This window comes from Acanthaster planci, linkage group LG19 (assembly GCF_054643075.1).
Source record: "Acanthaster planci isolate LZ-2023a linkage group LG19, COTS_SCS, whole genome shotgun sequence".
Lineage (NCBI taxonomy): Eukaryota > Metazoa > Echinodermata > Asteroidea > Valvatida > Acanthasteridae > Acanthaster > Acanthaster planci.
In genome coordinates, this window is record NC_141795.1 from 6,931,926 (window position 1) to 6,951,809 (window position 19,884).

Sequence of the window (19,884 nt, forward strand, 5' to 3'; positions counted from 1 at the left end):
GCGCCGATATGTATCCGCGAATTGTTGCTGGCGCCCTCTGTAGAGTAAATTGGGCAACTGTTGAACTTCGAACTTTTTCGGATAGAAATGTCATACGTCATTTGCTTTGTTCAATTTGATTGGTTCAGGTCTGAACACACCTCCCAAATGGCCTCATACATCATTAATATTCAGTACCTACCAAATTCGTGACGCTGACAGAGATCATGCCAGAAGAGTTTTCGTCTTGAAATAACCGCGATTTTTAGCATTTTAAAGAAATTTAAGGCAGTATTTATCAGTATTAAGTGTTTGTATATAACTTGTAGAATCAACATGTTAAGAATTTTGGCGAGTAGCGTGCAAAGGGAAGGTGCAAAAGCCCTGACTTTGTCGGGACTTTCCAGAGCCAGTGGCAGTGCAGTGAATACCCGGAGAAATGTTTGCAGTGCAGCTGAAGAGGAAGGTATTTCCGTAGGCCCTACGTCGTCTTTTTATCTTGTACACTTAGAAAATTTATCAGTACGGGTCAACGTGTCTTTTTGTTTCCAACCGCTGTATGCACCCTCATAGAAAGTATATTTATATTTATTTATTTATGGGCTAAATCGTAAGGTTAGGAGTAAAGTCCAGACACACCAGAAAAGTTGATATCAATTTTGAGGCAGTGGGGTTTGTGGGGGGTGTGGCTATTGAGTATTGTTAACAGTCATGTTAAACTAGGCCCGGAAAGAGTTCCATATACGGACACCCCTTGATAACCTGTGCGCAGACTGGTTTGACAAATTTTTTTCCGAGTAAACGACTTTGTATTTTCCCTCCTAAATTGAACTTTTCTGGACATGTTTTTGCTTTAGGTCACTTTAGGGAATAATTACTGGCGTCCGTATATGGAACTCTTTCCCTAGGCCTACCTATTAAGTAAGTTTTCTTTATGACTTGCTGTTATTTTTGACATGAACATGCAGGACTTGGCAAAATTGTATCTTTATATGCTTTACAAAAGGTTTGCCCAGTTCAGAAATGGCAGACTATATAAGTATTTGGCCTGCATTTCAATAGGTCTGTTCATTTGATGTCGCAGTCGTGTTTTTCTGGTACAAGTGGCTGCTAATACTGTGATTGGCCATCGGTACAGAAGTAGCAGAATAATTTACTGTATGAAAATCACACGTGACGTCGGTGTTACATCCCAACTATAGCGTGTCCCAACTGTAGTACTGTAGCTGGGCAGGCCCAACTACTGTTGACCAATTTCTATAGAAATTTTTACTCAACCCTATCCAAGTTTATGCATCTTACACTTGACACAATTCATCTACAATATGGCACTTCATCTATGACATGGCAATGTAAACAATATGTGACTTGAGCACATGCTTGACACATGCACACTGGACCTCTGTGCTGTAGTTGGGCCAGCCCAACTATAGCACTCTAGTTGGGACTCTAGTTGGGACGGGCCCAACTATAGTTGGGACTGATGACAGCTTTCAGAACACTAAATAATAAATAGTACACATACTTTACCAAATGAATAAATGACTGTGTTTAAAATTAATGAGACAAATGGCCATTTTGAACAAATTGGAGGTGAATCGAAAACCAACCAAAAGGTGATATCGCTGTAAACTTTGGCCACTCTTACAGATTATAGGCAAAATGAGTTATCTGTTTGGGTGAAAAGGACAGCCTTAAATCATGTACTTCAAAACATAAAAATAATGTGTCACAGCCTTCTGGTATCATGTCTACTGAAAAAATAAAAAAGGAAGTCTTCTTATAATCCTCATGAACTACATGTACGTACTTCAGACGTTCACGACAATGAAACAGATTTTAAGGTACCTTCTAAAGTACTATATAGTGTAGAAGAGAAACCATGTTCCAGTTTATGACGCCGTCCTCTAAATGACAATAATTTTTTTATAAGGTCAACTGAATCTAATTTTAAGTCTCCCACTTAAGACTGCACTTCAGAAAGATCTTACAATAAAGTATACCCTGCATATGCTGCATTGCCCTTGAATGAATGCAATGTTTGCAGTGCATATCAGTGTGATTTGCAACTGCTGAAGAATATTCATGTCATAGGGCTTATCTCGGACACACTTAAATAGCCAGTTATTTGCTGGTAGTGCGTGTACTTGTGGGAGACTTGGTGGCCATCAAATAGTGCATACCTTTTATCAAGAATTACTGTCCGAGTAGTCCTGAAAACAAGGTCCTTTGAAACTTTTTTCTTCCTCAGAAGTGAATAAATTTGATGACAATATTTAGGAAATTACAAAGAAGCTTCCTGTGACATTTTTTAAACATCATGTTGCACTCGTATACCGTGTTCATTTTTTTTGGGAGGTTATTTATATATTTGGGGGGTTGTTGTGTGAGTTTGTCCGTCCCGTAATTTCTGAACTTTGTTCAAAAGGGTTGAAGGTTACCAGCAAATATGGGTCACTTATGAACAGTAGAGATTGTTAAAATGGTCTTGTGAATTGAGACGAATTGTTCAAAGTTTTATAAACCTCCAAGGGCTTTTTGAGAGATTGGGAAGCGTTGGGATTAAGGTTTCACTCTTTTTTAGAAGGGGTCCTCCTGTACAGGATGAATTTTGGCCCGTACTACATCTCGACAAATCTCCGAGCAAAGTCATAAAACTATGCAGATTATCCTCCTTAGAATAATGACAATTGAGACTACAGTCTTAAGAACCAATTTGGGATTTGTGTAAAGTACGGACAACCATCAGATGTCAAGAGAACAGACTATTCCTATTTTTACACGGCTCAATTCATCAGAATGAAGAAAAATTCACCCGTATAAATGTCCTGTTTACCACCATCAAACCATCAGCAGGTACAGCTGTTGAGTTCTCTTGGAAAGTTGGAATGACTCCCGTACACGGACAACACTAATTTTCCTTTAAAAATATTACAACAGCCGTTAGAAAGTGATAACATCTCCCAAAAGGTAAACTTTAGCAATGAAAAGGCCGAAGCATTTACTTTGAAAACACTTGGGTTTTGTAGACAAGTCTCATAGGTTTGTGCACAGGGGCATCAAGTGTTGCTCATATATGGAAGTGTTTCCGTTCTCTCTTTTGAATCTGGATCTTTGACACTGGCAGATCCCAACTTCTTTGATATGGTGGAGGAGTACTTTGACAGGGGAGCAGCCCTGGTCGAAGACACGCTGGTGGACAACATGAAAGGCAGCATGTCCAAAGACCAGAAGAGGCTCAAGGTACATGTACGGCTAAGGCTTCAAATAACATAGGAATCTATGGGGGAATGCTTGTAGCCGCTTGCTAGTGGATTCCAAGGACATGTGCATTATTTCAGCCATAGCCAATCAGTTTTGACACCCCCATGAGACTTTGCCTCATCGAGTTTGCTTAACCCTGTTTCATCTTCCACTATTAAGTACATGTACGTGCTTAGCTGAATCCAGCACAATCTATCATCAAACCAATATTTAACCATAAAGCGTACTGAACTGAGCAGAGTGAGAAACTTTGAGATGCTGACGGCAGCAGGTGTACATGAACCAGTCCTCATGCACAGGTTTGTCCTTACTCATAACTACATGTATGCGCGCATGCTCAGAACTATGCGCACATGCTCAGAACTGTGTACATGCTCAGACCTAAGCGTACATGCTCAGAACTATGTGCGCGTGCTCAGAACTATGCGCACATGCTCAGAACTGTGCACATGCTCAGGCCTACGCGCACATGCTCAGAACTGTGCACATGTTTTCTTGGCAGTGGCAAACAGGAGCAGTACGTACTTGTTTGCTGCCAACGTCTTAAAAGTCTCCATTGAACAGCAACAAAGAACTTCGGCTTGGCTTCTTGTATTCACAAAATTCTACTCAGTTATTCTATGACATTACATTCATGTAGTTTCTCCTGTCAAAAATTTGGAAGCAACCACTAACGATTGATGTATAGAGAAGAACTGTAGATCATTATGCACTGAAAAAAATGATTTTGAAAGCTGGTCATGGAAGAATTTGTTGAAATGACAAGCAACATGACACATCTTAGAAGAGACAAATGAAAAGTGGAGACATAAACAGGTGAAGTACAAAATCAATCATCTGACCAAGTCCATTCCCAATCTCCAACAGGTCCAAGGCATCCTGAAGCTGATGAAACCCTGTAACAATGTGCTGAGTCTGAACTTCCCGCTGCGGCGTGACGACGGCCGATTTGAGATGATCGAAGCCTACCGAGCCCAGCACAGCCAGCACCGAACGCCGTGCAAAGGAGGTGAGCAGTCACCACACATCTACATGTAGCTTCAGTCAAATCAAACTACGGAACGCTGCATGTACCCTGTGGGAATTTGTAAATATGTTCCCAGTTGGAGCATAGATCACTCTTCTTGTTTGTGAATGTACGTGGGTGTGCCCGGTTGGAACAAGCAGTAATCTCATTGGAATGGTTCGTAGCATTCCAACTCTGAGACGTTTCTTATTATCATCCTCAAGCAGAATCACCCCTCTCATTGGTTGAAAAGTGCCACGCTGGTCGGGAGTGTTCATTTTGTTTGTAGCGATACGAGTGTGACCGTAACACGTGCATTTCTTAGTCGTTCGTGAACCAGCGAAGTTCAGTCCTGACCGAAGGAGCCTCCTTTGCTGGGAGAATAGCACCCTCTTTTGGTCAAGTTCAAGGCCCACTAACTGCGATCTTCCTAATACTTCAGAATCCACCAGGAGGTTTTGGAAGATTATGTAGGCTGAGGAAGGTGGATGCCTGCCACTGTATCATTTTGGCTGCAGGTGATGCTTTTATTCACAGGATCTTTCACTGGCCATGATTTTGGCACCTTCCCCCCCCCCAAGGTATCCGCTACAGCTCAGACGTGAACGCAGATGAGGTAAAGGCCCTGGCCTCCCTGATGACCTACAAGTGCGCGGTGGTGGACGTCCCCTTCGGTGGGGCCAAGGGAGGCATCAAGGTCGACCCCAAGCAGTACTCGGAGCGGGAGCTGGAGAAGATCACCCGGCGCTTCTGCGTGGAGCTGGCCAAGAAGGGATTCATCGGTAGGTAACCGGGTTCGTGAGCTCTCTCCCCCTTTTTTTTTACCTCTGGCATCCTGAATTCGCCACCACGTCAGCCTTTGTGCGACCTGCTGCAGAGCCAAAGATGTCGTGGAGATTGAAAAAGCAGAGAAAGAGGCTAAAACGAGTCAGAGGTGGGAACGTCTGCCTTGAGCAGAAGCACCCCCTCATTGGTTGAAAAGAGCCATGATAGTGGGAGTGTTCATTTTGTTAGTAGCGATGTGACCATAACGTACACTTTTCATAGTCGTTCATGAACCAGCGAAGTGCATTCCCACCAAAGGAGCCTCCATTGCTAGGAAGATTGCGCTCTCTCTTGGTCCTGCTGGAAGCGGATACCCCCTCCCCTTAATATGTGCCCATGCATTTAGTGTTTAAAGAAAGACATCTTTAAAGAGGAAAAACCGTCTAGAACTGGCTAGCGATTGAAAAGTCAAGCAGCCAAAGATAGTCTGCTTTGATGTTAAGATAATCATGTCGCATACCCCAAGGAACAGAACTCTTAGTCCCAAGTCCTTCAACAAATCACAGGTGTGATTTATGTTTGACATGTATGACAAGTCTGACGTGAATGTGTGCATGCATTTGATACACGGCCACAGCATGCAGTATGGCACTGGGGAGGAGTACACATTAACTGCTCATGTGCACCATGGATGGGGGATAACTCGATTGGTCTATTTTTTGGGAATTTTGTACGTTTAGGATAAATACATTTTTGTGACTGCTTTAAGCCAGTGGTTTAACCCTCTGTCCCCAAAGATTTTCTTCAATACCTTTCCTTTCTGGACACAGGGCCTGGTGTTGACGTTCCGGCCCCGGACATGGGCACCGGTGAGCGCGAGATGAGCTGGATAGCCGACACCTACGCCATGACTGTTGGTTACCAAGACATCAACGCCCACGCTTGCATCACAGGCAAGCCTATCACGCAGGGCGGCATCCACGGACGTATCTCAGCCACCGGCCGTGGCATCTACCACGGCATCGAAAACTTTGTCAATGAAGCCTCCTACATGAGCACTGTGGGGCTGACGCCTGGCTTTGGTGATAAGACATTCATAATTCAGGTACTATTTGCTGTAGTGAGTCAGGGTACTAGACCGCAGTCATCGGTTACATGATGAAGTAATCCTTTCTCATTCTAAACCAAATTTTTCCTTGTTTCCTTACAACGCAGCAAAGGAGCCTTAATCAGGTGTCAAATTCATGAAAGCTTATGTTAGTTTCACACTCGTTCCAGGGTTTTGGTAATGTGGGTCTACACACGATGCGTTACCTTCACCGATTCGGTGCTCGCTGCATTGGAATTATGGAGATAGATGGCAGCATTTATAACTACAACGGGATTGACCCGAAAGACCTTGAAGACTACAAGCTGGTACGTCCTAATCTGAAATTAGAGTCCCTGTCTGAATCACTTAGCTGCATCTCCAAACTGCTCACAGGTCTACCAGAGTGGCTTCAGACAGTTCTTTTAATAGAGTTGTGTCTTATTTCAAGACGTGGCCTAGTTATTCAGACATGGCCCAGGTTTGTGGGCTGAAAACACATGCTTGTGGAAAATTTGAGAAGAAGAACTAGTGTGGAATTGTTTTAAAAAAAAATTACCAGCCTTTGACGAGAACAAATGAAAAACTATGCTCATGTTTCTCGATCACACACCAATATTTTTGAATGATTACTTGAGATTACTTATGACTTATTTCTGATGTACATTTGTAGTTTTCGTAATGACAGTGTAAGAGATGAAACAGTCTTACAGACTTGTGTAGCACTAGTTGGGTTGTTCCTTGGTAAAAGTTCTTGTTCCTGCAGGTCGGGAATTTCAAACCCATCCATTGGGTGTTTCAAGTCAGCTTCTGTCCATTTTTTTCTTGTGACAGCAACACGGAACCGTCGTTGGCTTCCCAGATGCCGAGCCCTTCGATGGCGATCTCCTGGTGGAGCAGTGCGACATCTTGGTACCTTGTGCCGGAGAGAAGCAGATCACGTCCAGGAACGCTCCCCACATTAAAGCACGGGTAGGCCCTCACACCCCAGCACAGTGGAACATTGTCAGAACAAAGTCCTTGGGACTTTACAAATTACCCTGTCGGAATAGTTACCTTGTATTATCAGTAATGGAAAAGAAAGACTTGGAGCCCAAAATTGTCCTTGTTATAAATGTGACCTTGTATTAACGGTGCTCTTCTTATCTGTGTTTGACTGTATTTCTCTCCGTAACACATTGGGATTTCATGCTGAACATTTCAGCAATGCCACGGGCTAGCTTACCGACGAACTAATGGACTAAATTGGTGAACAGAATTCGAAATCATAACACTTGATCACTTACACGTTGGTCATACGTGCCTACTAATTCCTGTTCAATCAACAGGGTGTTTACAACTAACCCAAATGTCCACATGCCTCAAATACTCAGAACAGCTGTGACTTGTGCATGTGCGAAATGTCACTGAAGTAACACTGCCTTTTCAACTTTGTCAGTTATCCAACAGACAAAGTTGAAAACAGTTGGAAACAAGAGGTTGGCCCTCCCCCAGGAAATAATTCAGGCAACGCCCGTGTTTGTATTTGTTTGTTTATTCACTTGATTTGTTTTTGTATTTCTGCAGATTATTGCCGAAGGTGCCAACGGACCCACCACTCCAGCTGCCGACAAGATCCTTCAGGAGAGGAACATCATGGTTATTCCTGTGAGTATCGTGGTTCTGCTCAGGATGGATCATTCCTGTTCTCGCCACGTCCGATTTTGGGTCATTGGTTTCCTGTTCTGAATACATGTCTCCACTGAAATGACGGCAATATCAAATCCTACATCTGAAATGCTGTCCATTGGTTTTGCCAAAGCATGTGAGGAAAGGGGAAGAAAAACTGCCGTAGCATCTGGTGAGCACAGAAGGCTCCAAAGTGGTGTGGGGATTTGACCACGGATCACCTTGGAAGTCTCATGAGGGGGGTCGTTGACCTGTCTCGTTGCGTTGGCCTTACAAGAGGTCGGTGCCTATGTGTGCATTGCTGTGCAACGACGGTGCGTCTTCAAGTGTCACTCGTGGAGGTGTGCCAACAGTTCCACATACATGAAGCAAAAATCTGTCTTTTCTGTGCAGATTGCTTCTCTTTGCGATTGCCAGAGGTCCTGTCAAAAGAAAGTCACGCACTTGGCTGCATTGTCAAATAAGTACATTGGTTACTGATCCATAAGATATACTCCGTACTTGCAATCAGGGTTGAGAAAATGCACAAAATCTCACCTTACCGGACCTTTTTTTTTTGTCATCACTACGTTTCTGTTACTATTACTTTTCATTGCCAGCCAATGTTACCTATTTCACCTCAGAGCACATTCTTAACAGAATTCCTTTAATCTGTCTTTCACTGAGAATCAATGTTTATTTTTGTGATTGTGGACCCACCCGTCCCCTAGGACCTGTACATCAACGCTGGTGGTGTGACCGTCTCGTATTTCGAGTGGCTTAAAAACCTGAACCACGTCAGCTACGGCCGCCTCACCTTCAAATATGAGAGGGACTCCAATCAGTTCCTGCTTGGTGAGTCTTCCGGAGTGTAAAACTTGTCTTTTTTGCTGACCAGTTGAACTGGTTCAACTAGAAGTAAGAAAACCTCTGGACATTTTAGCAAGTAGGTCACAGAGCTTCATGGTATGTAAACCATGTCTCAGATGAGAAGGGTGTGAGATGAAGCGAGACTCTCGTTCTCTTTGAGTTTTAGCAAGTACTGATTGGTTGGAATGATGGATTGGTTTGCCTGTGCAGAGAGCGTACAGGAAAGCCTAGAGAGGAAATTTGGCAAGCACGGCGGTCGCATCCCCATCGTTCCGTCTGAGAAGTTCTCCGATCGCATCTCGGGCGCCAGCGAGAAGGACATTGTGCATAGTGGCCTGGCTTACACCATGGAACGCTCTGCCCGGGTAAGTCAAAGAAAAGGGGATACACTCCTAGGTCTGGCAGAAGGGGTTGTAACTCTGTCATTGCCCTCCCGGTAGTTTTCTGAGAGTGCAACCCCTTAAATTTTATCCTTGAACAGGGGTTCCTCCTTGCCTTTTCAAGAGGCATACTTAAGGGTTATTTCTTTGCACAATTTCTGCAAGAGGGGATCTATTTATTGTTTACTTAAGTGCCCATTAAGAGTTTGTTAGTGCTCCCTGTTTCTTTTGAAGAGTGGCACCCCTCTTATGTTGGTCCTGTGCAACTTCCCAGAGTGCTTGCCTTCTTTTGTATAGTTTCTTTTATAGAGTGGCACCCCCTTCCCTGCAAAAAAATCTCTTTCTGTTAAACAGACTCCCTGCATCGATAACTGAATTACTTAACCCGGGTTTCTCAAAAGGACATGCATGTTAATCCCCCAGCAAATTCGAACCTCATACCAAAAACCTTGCGGAAAGGGGAAAAACTTACCGATGACACAGGCTGGAATCGAACCCACCATTTCTTTGCTGCTCTCTTCAGCAGACTTCCCTCCATCCGTTCACTCAGGTGCCTTAGATACTTGTGGTTCAGTCCCAACCTTAAGACAAGTAGTCTCATTCTAGAGGCCGACTTTGTTTTCCTATGTGGTACTTAACGCTTACTATTATTTCAATAAACGTCTAAAACGGGCATGTCTGTTTGAGAAACTTGGAAAGCAAAAGTTGTTATCCTTAAAAGGTGTTAGTTAGCAACATTTAAGCAAAATAAGCACTTGGATGACATTATTGCTTTGTTTTTAGCTCTATGCATGAAAGCATACTGCTTCCAAAGCCGACCGCTCGTAGGGAATACATGGCTTCATTTGAATATTCATAACATGCACATTCACGAACAAGCTCCAGCATCCAAGTTTTTCATCAACACTGATCAACTGAGAGAATTGGAAACAATCGTCATTTTTTTTTTCATTTGTTGGTACAAGATTGGTACATTATACCATCCATTGTAGTGCATCATTCATTTTCATTATCATTAGGTAATTCTTTTTTCACCCACCCATTTTTTTTTTTGTTCATAGCAAATCATGCGACTCGCCATGCGCCACAATTTACAATTGGACATCCGTACCGCTGCCTACGCATCGGCTGTCAGCAAGATCTTTAATACGTATCGCGATGCCGGCCTTACATTTTAACCCATATCTTCGCCCCTGATGTACGGTAGACGGGCCAACCACACAGCAACTGTAATACCCTGTTTTCTTCTTGCAGCTGCTTTGTCAAAAAATTCTACTCAAACTGTACCTTGGGAGGATCTGCATTATTTTTTTCCAGGAATTCATTTAAGGAAATGAAAATGGCAGTTGGAGAGACTTTTTCCCGAAGCGATCAGATGTTATAACTTCATGTACTTGTTGGTTGTCGTGGAAATCTCTGAACAAGTCCAGAATTCAAGGAATGGGTCTGATACCCGGTGATTATTTGATCACAAAGGATGAAAACTTGGTGTCTATTGGAGGTTCCGTTAAAAAGAGTTCAAAATGTGTAGTTGTCGTGGATAATTACTCAAGTTATGACTTTTACTCATCATGCAAACTACTCACCAAATCTTAGAATCTCACATTCAACTTAGGAAGAGCCTTGAATGCCTTCCAAATTTCCTTTCAATAAATATGTTTAAATTGTCTAAATGATCATGGACATTTCTGTGATTGCTTTCAAAAATGTTGGAAAAGTCTTGGAATATAAATGATCAAATCACTGAAAATACTTCTAAGAAATTCAGGTTTTCTTTGGGGAATTTTTGTATAATCCACGGCTTGCAGAGTTACTCATTGGCAATGTCTTGCTAAATTAAGGAGAGCCCTTGGTTTCAAAGAGGATTCAATATCTCTCTTCTATCATTAAAACCATCCTATTTTTCCCTGGTAAGAATTTTTGAAGAAAGGCATGCAGGAAAAAGGTATAGTTTGAGTACCATTTTTTGTCAGCATCTTTTTATCGGTAGAGCTCTGTAGTTTCTCTACATATATCTTCCGCCTAGTGGTGTCGGTGGTGGCATGGTCGGCCTTGGCGTTGTACTAAAGTGCAATATCGTCTGTTTGAAGTGTGGAACATTTTTTGAACTCGCTGGCATGCTAACATTATTAAGGCACGCCATGTGTATGCTGCAGCCTGGTTCATTCTTCTGTCTCAAGTCTTTCTTGGACTGTGGTGCAATCACATTGTCAATAGAGGGTTTGCACGGCTGCCATCTTGCAGGCCAGTGCTTTTGTTCCACAGGATATGCAGAAAGGACGTTTCTCTATGGAACAAAAGAACTGCTCTACAAGATGGCTACCACGCTGAGCCTGTATACTGACTAAGAACTCGATACACTCTCTGTGTGACTTTTCATTCCAAAACATGTGGACATTCAGATGGAAACAGATCACTGATAATAGTCACATTTCCCAGAAAATTGAATCAGATATTTAATCAAATGAACCTGTTTCCATAAGCTTTAACTGTAAATCTAATACACATACATGTATACCTGTACCAGGGGCCAATTTCATAGTGCTGCTTAAGGGAAAAACTTGTTAAAGCGTGAAGAACCTTGCTTGACAAATCAGGTTACCAGCCAAAACTTCTAGTGATGTATATCATTTTGGATTGGTATTTACCTGTCTTTTGGTTAGCATGGCAATCACATAGAGTTTGAGCTGGTAACCTTTGTTTATTAAGCAAGCAAATTCTGTGCTTAAGCATTTCTGTGAAATTGGCCCCAGATCTACTTGTTTATTGAATATTAGTGAGAGTGTCCTCAGTGTGAACCGAAGTTGATTTATTTTCTTCAACTTATTTCAGGTTACCATTTCAGTTACTGTGGTGTGATTTGCCGCTATGTACGCACGCTCATAATAGTTAACATCCATCACAGCCTATCACCTGTTGTATTATTTTTACCGGTGCTTGCTCAGCTAATGTCAATTTTCCTACCCATCACAGGGACTTCTTTCTGTTTCCCTTCACCCGCAAGCTTTGAATGCTACTCATTTGGTGTGAGGAATAGTTTAAGAGTTTTGTAGACTTGTGTTTCAGAAATTGCAGTGGCATGGCCAGATGTCCGACACCATGTTTTAATTGCGTCAATCAGCATTTCAGATACCTGGCATCTCTCTTGCCAACTTTCACTGTCCTTCTACATGTAAGTCATGCCCGCCCCCCCTTCTGGTCTCAACATCCATGCATGCAGTGCATGTCAGTTAACCTCAATCTCTCGCATTTTCTTTTTCTCTATTTTTGCCTCTTCCTTACCAACAGTGCCCTGCTTGAAGTAAGCTCATGCATAGTATGGCCCATCTTGTCAGCGAATCGTAATCATGCCGCAACCCTCGCTCCATTCTGTGGCTCACCACGCCGGGCGTTTCGAAGCATAGACTCGAAAACTTGTTCACACCTCTGCAGTGACACAAGAGGGCGCTGCGTATTTGCAATCTGCTCACTTACAAATGGCTGAGGGTGCTTGCTCGATGGTACAAGTTGCGCAGCGTCACATGACCAGCATCAGTCAAATCTGCACAAAAAAACTGTCTCCACACGTTTGCGTCTTTCTCCCATATTTTACACCCGAGCAGTGTCCCCAAGAGAGAACAGCGACCCAAACAGGCACCAGCCATGCCAGCATGCCCATTTACCACCAGAGGACAACATTTGAGAATTTATTGTCTCTTGGGACAGGTTGTCACCCCTGTTTAGTAAACGTGGCTGCACGGATGTAGAATGTCAACAGTAGGCGGTTTTTTTTTGCCGCAGTGTCGGAAAATGCATTTGCCGAGCCTAAACAAATCATCCATTCTGCATGCATGCAATCGCCTTGCATCTCAGTCAGAGTCGGGGGCGGGGAAGTATGAAAAGGGGAGAGGGGGGTCGTCTCTTTAATAGCCTGCCCTCTGAGGGGATCGCTGTGATTTGAAAACCTGGCATCTTCTTTTATGGTTTCCCATCAGCAAATCATGCGGACAGGCATGAAGTACAATCTGGGCCTGGACCTTCGTACGGCGGCCTACGTCAACTCTCTGGAGAAAATCTACAACACCACCCTTAGGGCCGGCCTCGCGTTCACCTAGAGAAAGAGGAGACGTAAAGCCAAGCAAGCAATAGCGCCTGTCAATCCGTCTCTGTTCGATGCTCGCAAAGTCATTACTTACAATTTCTCCTGTTTCTAAATACTAACTCCAGTTGATTTTTGATATTGGTATCTGAAATGCTGCTTTGACTTGGTTTTGATGGATGGCCACTCCTTACCCCAATTATCAGAATATTTTTGTGCTGATAACGGCAATTGTGTCACGGCGGCTTAGACCTGTCGGACAGTAGATGGCGCTGTTGACACCCAAGATAATTTCTCCCGGACTCGCTTTCTGCCTCCTCCGCAGCAAATCATGCGCACGGCCATGAAGTTCAACCTGGGCCTGGACCTCCGCACGGCCGCCTACCTCAACTCCATTCAGAAGATCTTCCTGACTTACCAAGACGCCGGATTCACCTTCACATAAACAGCCCAAGCCGCCACAGACCAGAAGTGCTTTTCTGTCGCCCCCCCCGTAAAAAAAAAAGCATTAGCGTATACAATTCCGTCGTCATCATCAATGGCTGCAAAGCTCCCTCAACTGAGTTTGCGTCCAGATTTTGTTGTCCTAACTGCCAGTTGAAGTATGTGTGCTGAATGACGTATCCGGGTAATAACGAATGTCAGTAGTTTACTCCAGAAGTGAGGCTTCAGTCCAGGTCAAAGCTTCTGCCGGTTATTATGTGTTCCAATTCTCCACTTGATCATCAACCTTGTGTACAGGGCTCAATTTCACCGAAAACCTCCCAGATCCTTCGGAATCCCTCGGGAGTTTGGGCCATCGGGATTGAGGAAGGCACAGTTAAGATACCGTACGATACCATTAGTTTTCGGACGCATTTCCCTGAAAAGTTTAGGTCCCAAGAATTGTGTCCTTGATTTCCTGCAGAGTGGAGGATACTGCACTATGTGGGATGGTCCTTTACAATGGTGTCACTGCCTGAGGGCTGGTTGTGTACGTTGCATCCCCTACATGTAGCTACCTCGTACCACAGAGTGAAAATGGGTTACTGCAGACACTGTGTCATGCGATGCTTGTCCACACCATGGAGGAAGGACACAGAAGGAGTTTGAACTGCCCGGGCTATAACATCTGGCCAATTATCGCTCTCGGGCATGCCCGGTGTGTCCATAGCCAGAGCGCAGCGAATGCTTGCTAAGCACCACCTGTCTGTATCCTGTTTGTGTACTGCAGTATAAGAAGTTGAATATTCGTGCCATCGTTGGTGCTCTGAAAACAACATCAAATTGAATGCTTGCGCAGTTGCTTGTATTAGGCTGTGTGCCCTAAGTGTTCATGTGCAGTCGTTGCCCTGATCGAACGCTTTCTGCTGGAGAAATTTGAAAAGTTGTTTATAAGATGTTATAAGTTTTATTTGAATCATTTATTTTACAGCATTTATACAAAGAGATATTTCATGACATCTCATGATCACTCCTTGTGATGAAATAGCACATTTTGTTTGTTATGAACTTAACTGCCCAGTGGTAGTCAACACGTTGTTGGCTAGTCTTAGCCAAATTCATAAAAAGAATTAGAAAACTGATGTTTGGGAGAGACAAAAGAAAATTACAAACATTGCAGAGGATAAATAAAAAAAGTTTATTCGTGATGGCAAAAGTAGATCTAATGTCAGAGATTTTTCGCTCTCTGTATTCTGGTCACGGCAATAAGTTGTAGTTTAATGCAAACAAAACACACCACATATTGCTATGATATTACTGGCCCCACTTCTATGGCTAAGCTACTGGCAGTAATCGGGCATTTTTGGAATGTTTACTGTTGTTCGTCTGACCGGGCGGCAATTCCCATCCAGCACGTTAAAGTACCAGAGTTGGAACTCCTTCTGTGTCCTTCCTCCATGTTCACATCAAGCATTTTAGATTTGGAAAGCGTCGCAGCAGGATGTCTGTAGTGACGATCAAAGCGACCCGAAAAAAGGTTGGATTAGCACACGGGTCACCAGAAATGCAAAATATTTACACCCAACCAATCCCATTCACACCTTGACCTGCTCGCAAGACATAAAAAATCATATGGGAATAGTGTGACAGAAATGCCAGACTTACCGATTGTTGTCTCATGGAATATCATTGTTTAACAGCTAAGAAACAAACCAAACAAACAAAAAAGGTGAAATGACTGCTTGTAACAACTTGAAACATGAAATTTTCAAACTTCAGAAATTTATTTTCTTTAAATTTTGTTGTACCCCTCACGTGCTAAAGCTCATATCTCACCGTGTAGGCATAATTTGGCATTATATCTGTCTGGCTTATTTGACCCGGTGTACCTTCAGTGACCACACTTTATTCACAAGTCCATTCGTGTACATTTATGCTTACCGTAGTTTTCTTTGCTTGTGGAACTTTTTTTAATCAGTGGCTAGATCAGCTTCTCTACATGTTGGAGGAGAGTGCTAAAGCGCATAGTCTAGAGAGTTTTAAGAAATTTTTACCCTTGTAAAGGTAAATCTGATTATATAACTCATAGGTATTGAACAGTTAGAAACTCACCAAAGCTGTTTGTATGAGAAATGTTTCGACAAGTGGCAGGATCTTCCAAATAAATCTAGATTTTGTGTTCTTTTTTGGGGGGGGGCTTGTTGTTTTGGGTCATTTTTGTACAAATTTGCCTGTTCCACGTGGTTTTTATTAGACATTGCGTAAATTTAAAATTTTAATTTTGGAGTGAAAATTTAGGGGGAAAGGTAAGAAAAATCAGTTTGAATCTTGCTCCATTTTTTTTTCAGATCACCAGTGATGAAGCCATGAAACAGCCAGCTATATAACACGTTTATTTTGCAAGTATTTGGAAAGGTTTTTTGTTTAGTCCAACATTGACGGTTATGAGGATTAAGTTTGGGATGCTTGTGTAAAAAAAAACCTGGTCTGAAATAGAAACGATTGTTTTAAAAAGATAGTAAAGATTTCTCTGAACATCTCCAGCATTAAGGTTATAAAGTTGTTGGTTTTTTTTTTGTAAAGCAGCATAGAGTACCGAAGTGTGACGTCACTGTGAACCAGAAAGTGCAGTGTAAACGAATGGAGTACGCGCGCGTGTTGGTTCACGCGCTGGTTCTCACGCTAATGCCTTTTACTCACTGATTGTGCGTGTGACGTATTCACTTCGGTACTCTATAATGAGCCAACCGGTCTGAATCAGGCACACTCACAGGTCTCGGCAAAGACCAGTGGTACAGACTGATCAGTTTAATTACTTACAGCGCAAAATCTTGCTTGAATGTGCAAAGGATTGTAGGATTGTATGATGCCAAGCATTAGTGCCTCATCACCAGCTTTGACAGCCATTGGACGCAAACTGTCCAATGAGAGTACTTCAGAATTAGCCTGGACCAGATCTACTGGTATTTGTACCTGTGTGTACTTAGTACTTGATAGAAGCGAAATGAAGGGGTAAGTAACGAACCACCGTCATTTCATTGTAAATATTCAAAGTACACTTTAATGCCATTTTGTTGTGTTCAACTTCGGTCTCGGACTTCACCTTCATTATTTTGTGACCCTGGTTTTTGGACAATGCCAACTTGATGTGTGTTATGCTTGAAATAAAACAGTGTGGGCCTGTTCCTTTTAATTTGAACATACAGGTACATGTGGAAGACTGGTGTGAAAAGAAAGCCGGGTTTTCTGAAATGGCCTGTGATAACCCGGTTATTGCATGATGCCTCTGTCATCGTGCTGTTTACGTGATGTCAGTTGTAAAAGCCTAACAGTGAAGAAATCAATGACATTCATGAAGGCAGGGCAAGCCAGACAAACTCCAAACGACTGGTGCTTTGCTGTACATGTAGAAACTTATCTCTTGATGTGTGCTTTTAGCTACACTTCAGATTCATCTGAGACAAATAAAAATCATTTTCACAAACTGCCTGTGACTGCGAGCTGTGTTTGCGTAGTTCACCATACATTTTTTTGGGGGGGGGGTTTGTTTTACTTAGTCTTGTCAAGTTTTCGGATTAAATAAATGGTATTCTGGTTGCCATTCCTGCTAAAATAGCCACTGCAGATTTGATGGAAATTCTTTAATGGAATGATTCGTGAACAGTTCTATGCACCAAGCGTGATTGATATCTTGATTAATAAGTTCTATGTCAATAGTTATCATGGTGTGTGTATATATTCTGATTTTTGGTTTTGCTTGTTGTAACATTGCTTCATCTTACATATTCATGATCCACTGGTCCAGTCTGAGTGGTTGAATTTAGGGCCTGCCTCATTCTTATTGGACAGTTTGACCAAAGAGGAATCAGGCAACCAGTGTCACTCATCTTGAAGAGTTGTTGCAATGCTGTTGTATTACACTGAGCTTGGTACATGTACCCGCTGATATCTTTATTTGAAAAAAAAGGTTTCTTTTTTTTTTAAAGCTTTACATGTATACATGTATATACTCATTAGGGTTACTGTATGGAATGAGTAAAACAAAATAAAGAGATTCTTTGGTGTAAGGGTCATGTACGAATGACTGTTCTCAAGCCACAAGTCAAATCTTGTCCAGACTGTCTTGTTAATATTTATTTGGGTTGGTATTGCCAACCGTCATTTTCACCATTGCAAGAGCAAGCTGGAAAACCAATATTTTGTGTCTATTCGCCACGTCAAAAATTGAAATTGCCAGACGGTAAACAAAATTCTTTTGCTAGATTACTAGGTCTCAGCTAATTGACGAATCCTACAAAGTAATTTCTAAATTCTAGCTTGAAGTATAGACAGTGTGGTTCCAGACTGGTGTGTGTTTTTGTCCCTGGTACAGACAGAAGACGGGCTGATTTTGAACTTTTAGTGTAGGTACAGTACATCATGGCCCACCAGTGTGCATAACTGATGACAGAGAATGGTGCCTTGTGACATTGGCTCTTCCACTCAACAAGCATGTAGTGAACCTGACTATATTTCAGCTGAATGTGCACAATGGCAATGCGCATATGTACAAATAACACCTGTCACAATACTATGTATAGATATACATGTAGCCTAAAATAAGACCTATTTTGCTTTTTTCTTGAGCACTAAACTTCGGAGTTTCATTACGTTAATGAGAGCTATGTACATGTATGCATGTATTTATTCTGGACTACAGCCAACCAATGATTGGCAACCAAAACTTCAACTGTTCTCGTTCTTTCCGAGTGACTTCCTGCCATATTGACTTACTGCCTGAATGAAAAGGGAACAGCCACACTTTGCATGCTGGCATCGCCACCGATTAGAGGTTTTGAAATTTTGTTGCTTTTTCCCACAGCCATGAAAGCATTGGCACTTGTTATGAAAAAATAAATTTGAGGAAAAAACGAAATGTTTGAATGTATTTCGAGTGTTTCCATCATTTCTCTTACTGAAGTCAATGACTCAAGAGCTTTGCTAGAGGCAAAGCACCATGTGATATTTTCAGAACAGCAACTGCCTAAATGAAAGTATCATTTATAGGGCGGAGTCAGGTCAAATAATTCACTATTCGAATGTTTGACCTTCAATTTGATCGAATATCTGAATATTGAGTTGTGCGACCGGCAGATTGTTGAACAAACCGTGTACAAAATCAGTTGCAATAATGTACTCAGTTGTACATTATGATCAACGTAATAGCTTCTCACTTCCAACACTGTCTCCTGAGATGAACAAGACTTCTTGCTCTATTGTAAATTTCTATTCCTTTCAAATGGTTTAATGAATAATTTTGTAAAATTTCTGTCGCTTTGCATTTGAATCTGCTTGACTCAAGCCTCCATGTGCAATTTTTCTCATTTAAAAAACAAAAAAATTTCCTTTCCTTTTCATGAATTTTGCATTCGAATATTCAAATTCTAAAAATAATATTCAAATATTCGATAATCTATCGATTATTGTTTCAGCTCACACAAATGTCTGATATTGAATATTTTATTCATTTTTTCAAATCATGATCACAGGCAATCTGATATACATAATAATGTTTGATGTTATAAATTAGTTGCTACAAAATTACTCTAGGAAATAAGGGGCACAAAGTTATTTATCAATCATACTATGCGGAAACATGTTGATGGCGAACATTTCAAAGTTCAGATGCTGAGAAATCATTTTCAGATCTGCCCATTCTTCTGACCGATCTCTAACCCCATTTTAACACAAAATGTTAGTAGCCGTCAACAAAATCTTGTATGGTCAAAAGTTCAAACTTACTATGGTGCTTTTTGCCCACACGGTGCACAGATTTTCTCAAAATGAAGTGCACGCACATTTAACACTTTCCACACAATTCACCCATCAGTTTCCTTCTAATGTTTAAGGACCCAATTAAATGAGGAAAAAAAATTAGGATAAACAATTTTTGAGATCATACAAAATGAACCGGCAGCCAGCTGTGTTCACATTTATCAATAATTACACAATTTCAAAACAATAAAAACAAAAAAAAAAGAACTAAGTACAAATAAAAGTTCAGTGATTTGTCTGTGAGCAGCTTGAGAGTCGGAAAATTTTGATTATGAGAGAAGCGTTTCTTCGCTTTTACTCTCTTAAAAGACGATCAACAACCTGCAAATTAATGAGGAAATTATTAATACCGACCTGCTCAAGCATACACATAAATAACTTTTATCCACAAATATACATTTGAATTTTGCATTTTTATCTTCAATTGCAGCATGACATTTTCTTTACATCTACATCACACCTCCCCCATAAAACAGTTGTCTAAAGTCTCACTTCTATTTCAGGGTGCAATGTTGCTATTCTTCTTTCACAAATTCTGTAGATCCATTTTTTATATTTGCTTTGTTCCAAC

General features: G+C 41.8%; 1 protein-coding gene across 3 annotated transcripts; it reads left to right on the forward strand.

Annotated features, from left to right (window-relative positions):
* Positions 1 to 177: 177 nt before the first annotated feature.
* On the forward strand, positions 178 to 18,414 carry LOC147795988 (glutamate dehydrogenase, mitochondrial-like). Of its 3 annotated transcripts, XR_015423362.1 has the most exons (12): positions 178 to 445; positions 3,107 to 3,222; positions 4,111 to 4,252; positions 4,831 to 5,031; positions 5,845 to 6,119; positions 6,293 to 6,430; positions 6,936 to 7,073; positions 7,668 to 7,748; positions 8,480 to 8,603; positions 8,829 to 8,983; positions 10,060 to 10,227; positions 13,402 to 18,414. XR_015423362.1 is itself a non-coding variant. In XM_087129885.1 (11 exons), the coding sequence occupies exons 1-11, from the start codon at positions 316 to 318 to the stop codon at positions 13,090 to 13,092; spliced, it is 1,620 nt and encodes a 539-aa protein (XP_086986011.1). In that variant the 5' UTR covers positions 178 to 315; the 3' UTR covers positions 13,093 to 18,414. The 3 variants fall into 3 exon arrangements, 2 of the variants coding, with proteins under 2 accessions (XP_086986011.1, XP_086986012.1); XM_087129885.1 differs by lacking the exon at positions 10,060 to 10,227 and having other exon boundaries at positions 12,973 to 18,414; XM_087129886.1 differs by lacking the exon at positions 10,060 to 10,227.
* Positions 18,415 to 19,884: the final 1,470 nt, after the last annotated feature.